The following is a 7,753-nucleotide window of genomic DNA, read 5'->3' as shown; positions in this document are numbered from 1 at the left end:
ACCGCCAACTGCACCGGAAAATAAGGGAAACAGTAAAGAAAACCAAATGAAGAACAATGAAAAATAAACTATACTCACGAAATGAACGCTATGGTAAACGACACAGCCCGATTCCAACGCAATGTAACACGAAATAATTAAATCAAAATGAAAATAAATGGAAACTGTTTCTGCTTTGATTTCACTCGGAATCTCTTGTGATACTTGTGACCCCGTGATACTCGCGTTTCCATGGAAGTATACTTTTCGGTTTCATCTGTTGTTACGAAACGGAACCTATTATCCTATGCAACGGTCTGTTCTAGCGTTAATATGGAAACGACTGCACTGAAGAAGAAAGAAAGTTATAACAAAAACATATGAAATTGCAAAACAATAAAAAAGGAAAGAACATGAACTGGAAAACAAAGAAGAAACAAAAAAAATTAAAAAATACTGACGAAATATTTCAATTCAAACGCAGATCAATCGACACAGCCTAATCCAACCGCCAATTGCACCGGAAAATAAGGGAAACAGTTAAGAAAACGAAATGAAAAACAACAAAAAATAATCTATACTCAGGAAATGAACACTACGGTAAACGACTCAGCCCAATTCCAACGTAATGTAACACGAAATAATAAAAAAAAACGAAAATTTCGTTGCCACAACAGCTCGTTGCCACGGTTATTCCTAGGCAGCGATCCGCTGTTTCAACAGTTCGTTGCCACGGTTATTCCTAGGCAACGAGATGTTGGTATTCGATGGACGACGTATAACACGTTACAGTATATTAATATTGAATACAATTAAAATACTTTTACATGTTTTTACCTGTCACGGGTGTGACATCTATATAATAGGTATATGAAAACACGCGCGTGTTCGAATGCAACGTTGTGTCAGAATTTCAAAGCAATCGGTGAAGAACTTTCGGAGATCTTCGATAAGAGACAAACCAACATTTACGTTTTTATTTATATAGATATATATAACGTTGATATCAGAATTCCTTCTTGAGCTCTATACTTACTTGCATTTATTTCTGGATTTGGTGTTTAATAGAACTTTGAAAACGGACTCCATGGAATGAAACCCTGCTTCAGTGCAAGATTTTCAGTTTCACATGCCCTACACACAGCTTATATACTTACCGGCCTGAGCCGCGAAATGGAGGGGCGTGTTGCCTTCATTGTCTGGCTTGTTGATATCCACGCCCGGTAGCTCTGTGATGGCTTCTAGCATCGACAGCAAGCCATTGGACACGATGTAGCTCACAGGAGTCTGCAAAGCAAACCGAGAGTACAATTTTTTTTATATACTATTAATAATACAAAACTATAATTTTGCCTGTGGTTCTGTATGTCTGTGAAACTTGGTCTCTGACATTAAGGGAGGAACATAGACTGAGGGTGTTTGAGAACAGGGTGTTGAGAATATTTGGACCGAAGAGGGATGAAGTGACAGGAGGCTGGAGAAAACTGCACAATGAGGAGCTTCATAACTTGTACTCTTCTCCAAGTATAGTTAGAATGATCAAGTCAAGGAGGATGAAGTGGGCAGGGCATGTAGCACGAATGGGAAGGGGATAAATACATATCGGATATTGGTGCGAAAGCCGGAGGGAAAGAGACCACTGGGAAGACCAAGGCGTAGGTGGGTGGACAATATTAAAATGTATCTCAGAGAGATAGGGTGGGAGAGTATGGAGTGGATTGATCTGGCTCATGATAGGGACAGCTGGAGGGCTCTTGTGAACGCGGTAATGAGCCTTAGTGTTCCATAAAATCCTAGGAAATTCTTAGGTATCTGCACAATTGGCAGCTTGTCAAGAAGGGCTCAGCCGCATGAGTGAGTGAATCAGGATCTACAGGAAGTGCATTTGACAGCCAACTGCAAATCGTTCGGCCAGCTCTACGTAAGAGAGAATAGCTCCTCGCACTAACCATTTCCTTGCGGGTTCAGACCCGAAACGCAAAATACAAGCCCAACCCTGTTATTATATGTGCATTCCGTATACTACAGTAAAATGTTGTCAATTACGCGCTGAAGTTCCTTTTCGGTTAAAAAAGCAAACCTGAAACTTTAAGCCCCTGAAACCTAGCAACGATTGCATCTAAATTCTCTTCAGTGAACACTCGGCGTTTCCATGCAGTTCCTTTCAGTCCAATGATCCTGTCCCTCTAAGTCTAAATGTATATACGTGGTGTTTTCATAAAGTATCGAGCCTTCTTTTTTCCCTCGTAAACCAATGAAGCGCGGGAGGCTCCCTTCGGCGGAGATGTGAAGGGGACATTCATGAGCAGTCGTGAATTTTTCCACGCCCGCAGACGCTGGCAGTCGGCCTATGAGTGAGGACGTGTAGTGAGCACTCGTCGGATTCCAGTAAGGTGTAAAATGACGGAACAACATGAGCAGCGATATTACATTAAATTTTGCCAAAAGCTTGGCGATACCCAAGTGGAAACCATTTGCAAGATTCAACAGGCTTTCGGAGACAACGCCATGAGCAACTCACGGAAAAAGGAGCGGTACAACCGCTTCAAAGATGGCCGCGTTCAGACAGACCCTCAACAAGCCGAAATGAGAATGTCATTGAGCAAGTGCGGACTTTGGTCATGGAGGGCCGTCGTATCACAGTCCGAGAACTTGCGAACGAGATAGGGGTAAGGATTGGATCGGTACATTCAATTTTGACCGAGGATTTGGGCATGAGGAGAGTGTCCGCGAAATTCGTACCGAAACTGCGCATCTGATTCAGACTTTCGTCGCCAAACACAACATCCCTGTGGTTCGTCAGGCTCCCTACTCCCCCGACATGGCTTCGTGTGACTTTTGGCTATTTTCCAAGCTGAAAATGCCGCTGAAAGGAACCCGATTTGAGTCAAGAGAAGACATCATGCGGAATGCGACGGCCCGGCTGATCATCATTCCAAAAGACGCGTTCCAGAAGTGTTTCCAACAATGGCGGAAGCACTGGGAGAAGTGTGTGTATTACCAAGGAGACTACTTTGAAGAGGATTAGGGTTTTGTACCTCCAAATCAATAAATGTATTTCTGCCCACCAAAGGTTCGATACTTTTTGAACACACTACGTACAACTGCATGAATCGTTAGTTATATATTGTTTGAAACTGGAACCCTGAAATGAATTCCGGTACGTTTCGACACAAGAACGTGACTACAGTAGCAGGGGCTTGGAATTGCTGTCAACAGGCACGTCACATATTAGCTTGCTTCACAGTAGTTAGTCGAAGATTAACCGGGGCACGCTGAAAAGACATCGTAACGTCTATAAGCAATTGGCTTGTCGACTACCCCAAGAGTCCCAACACATAAAACAAGAATTGAAACGAGTCTATACAAGTATATTCCTCCGGCCGGACCGGCCGGCCGATTTCCCGCACGCTCTTAGATGATTTTCCTGTATTTCTCTCTCACTTACCCGTTTCCCCCACTTAGGAGCTCAGGGCATCCGTGAAACGCTTTGTTTCACTTTAGTTTCTTAATCCTAAGAGAGTTGGTAGGATTCCCTGAACGGGGGATCAGCCTGTCGCAGAGCCGCTACCTGTTCAAACACATAATAAACACAAACATCCATGCCTTGAGTGGGATTGGAACCCACGATCCCAGCGTTCGAGCGGGCTTTAGAACGCGCAGCCACTGCGATCGGTTCCTGCATTTAAGGACCTATTGAATGAGCAATTGCAAACAACTGGCTTTACGGATGCACAGAAACGGATGAAGTTTTGTCTATAGTTGTCCAATCAGCACCCTTGGTTAGGTGACATATGGTATTGTATGTCCAAGCAATGCTGGATTAAGCCTAGGTGCAATGTGCCCCGTTAGAATTGCTACATCAACTTCAACAATCGCATGTAAAATCACACATATTTCTTCAAGGAACGGAATCATCTGTAGTTTATAATCGTTAGTTTTACGAAACTCCAGTAGAAAGTCTAGTAGTTACTGATCTGGAGACATTTATGGTCAATTTCCGGACGGCTACTCATCCAGAAGTCCTCTTGTACCGAAGTGGATATATTGTGGGGTGAATCCCCATCATGCCGGTAGAGTAGACGACTAGAAAATCCCTCCCATAGCTGCAAACAAGAAAGGTCAGGAAGTCCACGCGTTTGTTCCCGATAGATCACAAAACGAAGTTCACTTCTGGTGAGACACTTGAGACTTTCAAGTTGGCATGAGAATTCTCACTATAACAGGCCTTTGCAGATAAAATTAATGGCGGATTAAGATCTAGCGAAGTCCTGAGCTGTAATAAAGATGAGGCGCATACAATTTTAAAAATTATTGTAAAAATAATTATTAATAAACATTAAAAGATTTTTATTTCAATAATTACATGGCAGATGTTTTCCTTAAAAGCCACTTTAACGAATTCATCATTCATTCATGTAGCTGAGCTCTTCTTGAGAAGCCGTCAATTGTGCAGCTACCCAAGAAGTTCCCAGCACTTTATGCAACCCGAAGGTTCATTGCCGTGTTGACAAGAGCTCTCCACCGGTCCCTATCCTGACCCAGATCAATCCAATCCATACCATCCCATCCTATCTCTCCAAGATCCATTTGAATATTATCCACCCACCTACACCTTGGTCTTCCCAGTGGTCTCTTTCCTTCTGGCTTTCCCACCAATATCCTGTATGTATTCCTCTTCTCCCCCATTCGTGCTACCTGCTCTGCCCATCTCATCCTCCTTGACTTGATCATTCTAATTATGTTTAGGGGAGAGTACAAGTCAATTACTAAGAAACGTTCATTTACTTGTGGATGAGTGTTGGTAAGCCTGAAGAGCATGTTTAAGACACACACATAAAAGCCATAATGTGCATAGCAACATCAGAGCTGAGAGCAAGGAAACACCGTCTCTCCGTCTGTCTCCGATTGTCGCAAGTGTATCTGTGTGTTGTTCCCAACATTCCAATCTGATGCCTCACGCGGGTGCTGTTGGTCTGTGCAACAGCCTGCAAATTTCACTTAATTAAAAAACAAAACAAGCACCGCATCCGACTGAACGGCAAAAATCTTCGGTTTTCTGTTGAAGAACGTCCAATGAGCATGTTTCTATTAATGAACTGTTGTAATTTAGGCCAACGATTAACTTTTAAGGAGGCGACGTAAAGGGAAGTCTCAAATCTGAGACAGTAAAATATGGCCGCGAGTCCCAAGGGACTCGGACCCAAGAAAGACTGCGCTGGCAAGGGCCAGCAACATATGACAAAGACAGACCCGTCCTCTCGTAAGAGAGGGCGGCCCACAAAAGCAAGACCGTAACTGTCAAACGGTAATAAATATCTGGTCCTGAGCCCCCACATGGGGCTCGACACCAAGACTTACTGACTGACCGACCGTCAGTCGCATTAGCTTTTAAATGTGGTCACTGGACATTCTTGCTTGAAAGCGGCCGCTGTCCATGTTAGGTCAAGAGGCGATCTGCAAGACAGGCGGAAGTAGGAACCCTAACTCCAGACATGCGGAATACAAAGAAGAGTCGTTTTGCAGCACTGTTTAAAACGGAATATGCAGCCTTCAAGTGTTCAGCTCCCTGTTTGTATGCGAATTCCGTTCGTCTTGCCTGAACTTTTTTTTCTTCTAATGCTGCTACTTTCAATTTTAGGATGTGGCTCTTTCGAAGATAAAGAAGCAAATGCTTTTCAGTGCAAATCAGATTTTGATTGATGAAGCCAAAAATCCTGCCTATTGTTGTACTGACGCCATTTTTGTTATGGGCGATGGCATTGCTGAAGTAACCAGGGAACGTCACACGTGACCTCAAAATTTGATGATTTTCTGTACACGTATTAACTTACTTAATTGTTTCTGGTATAGTTCATAATATCTCATTAATTCCGTCTCATTCATTTTGAAAAATAAAAAAACATAATATTTTTATAGTTGATTAGCTTCATCATGAATTGATTATTTATTAGTTTATGTAACGTTTTCTCAGCATAGATATTTTTACCACCTGATGGGACAACTGCGAAAGATGGATCGGAAGTCGTATTTTAAAGGTACATATTTTCGAAAAAATTATGGGAACGGACCCAGGAAAATCACGAAACTGCTCAGCCAGGATAGCTGGATTCCGAGTAGAGAATCGAAAGGTGAGGACTTCGAGGGTTTGGGGGGGGGATTAATCACTCACCCGCCATTCTTGATTCTCTGCAGTCCTCTGCAGTAAAATTTACGACTGTTGGCATCGCCCTTTGATTATCAGTTTCAATAGATTTATATCCAGCGGGCAAAGGAAGACCAACGGCAGATGCGTCTAGAAATTCGCACATAAAGGACAGATAGTGTATTTGTGTCTATATGTCTGCAAGATGCATCTCCATAACTGCAGTAGAGATTTATAGGTAGTCTACACTTAATATTGTCTAGATTGAGGTCGTTTTAGAATAGAGTTCTAAGGAAAATATTTGGACCTGACGGCAGGCAGCAGACCGCAATGAACCGTGCGGTGTGGAGCATGAAATATCTTCGCTCGCTCGAACATATGACGCAAGTAAGGAGGTTAATCTAGAAGTATACACAGAGGAAAATGAGTATGTGTTCCTGTCTCGTCACTAAAATGCAGGGCAAAATCATGACATAACGATAGAAAACAGATGTTTTGAAAATGTGGCACAATTCAGATATTTGGGAACAACAATAACACATCGAAACCTGATTCAGGAGGAAATTAAGAGGAGATTGAACTCGGGTAATGCTTGTTACCATTCAGTCCAGAAACTTTTGTCTTCTCGTCTGCTGTCCAAAAACATAAAAATTAGAATATTCAAAACTATAATTTTGCCCATGGTTCTGTATTGGTGTGAAAATTGGTTTCTGACATTAAGGGAGGAACATAGACTGAGGGTGTTTTGAGAACAGGGTGTTGAGGAGAGTATTTGGACCGAAGAGGGATGAAGTGACAGGAGGTTGGAGAAAACTGCATAATGAGGAACTTCATAACTTGTACTCTTCTCCAAGTGAAATTAGAATGGTCAAGTCAAGGAGGATGATGTGGGCAGGGGACGTAGCACGAATGGGGGAGACTATGAATGCATATAGGATATTGGTGAGAAAGCCAGAAGGAAAGAGACCACTGGGAAGAGCAAGGCGTAGGTGGGTGAACAATATTAAAATTGATCTTAGAAAGATAGGATGGGATGGTATGGATTGGATTGGTCTGGCTCAGGATATGGACGAGTGGAGGGCTCGTGCGAGCACGGTAATGAACCTTCGGGTTCCATAAAATGCTGGAAGTTCTTCAGTAGCTGCAGAATTGGCCGCTCCTCAAGAAGGGCTCAGCTCCATAAGTAAGTAAGTAAGTAAGTACCTCTTATGGGGTCTCCAAATTGCTGACACTCTGTCTGGGAACTTCTTGGTCCGTTGAAAATAAAAGTTCATCGTAGTACCATAAACTTCGTGTATAATTTGCATCTATTCATTGCCAGATTTCTGAGAATCCTTGACTTTCTCGAGTTCTTTCCGAAAACAGCTTCGTAGTGAATTTTTTATCAGTATTGTGACATGTTGACCCCTACCTCCCCAGCTGCACGTAGCGGTAACGTAGCGCTCGCGTAATAGGCGAGTAATCACCCCGCAACTCTCCCCGCGGTGACGGTATGCAAAGCGAGTCAACAGCGGTGACGTCACCGAGGGATATCACGGTTGCTAGGCAGCAGTCAACAACTCCGGACAGCGTGGCTAGCAACACGGCACCAGACGACAATGGTCCGGACCGAGGCTACATAAGGAGCAG

The 7,753-nt window shown here is 43.2% G+C and overlaps 1 protein-coding gene across 1 annotated transcript in view; it reads right to left on the bottom strand.

Moving 5' to 3' along the window:
• LOC111874889 overlaps nt 1-7,753 on the bottom strand; it is a 102,914-nt gene that overhangs the window by 8,504 nt on the left and 86,657 nt on the right. The window contains exon 3 of the mRNA XM_023870749.2: nt 1,137-1,266. Within this exon, the coding sequence (XP_023726517.1) occupies nt 1,137-1,266 (130 nt within the window). The remainder of the gene's footprint in view (nt 1-1,136; nt 1,267-7,753) is intronic.

The sequence above is a fragment of the Cryptotermes secundus genome, unplaced genomic scaffold, assembly GCF_002891405.2.
Source record: "Cryptotermes secundus unplaced genomic scaffold, Csec_1.0 scaffold510, whole genome shotgun sequence".
Lineage (NCBI taxonomy): Eukaryota > Metazoa > Arthropoda > Insecta > Blattodea > Kalotermitidae > Cryptotermes > Cryptotermes secundus.
The sequence above is the reverse complement of the archived record's forward strand: the minus strand, read 5'-3'. Positions and strand labels throughout refer to the sequence as shown.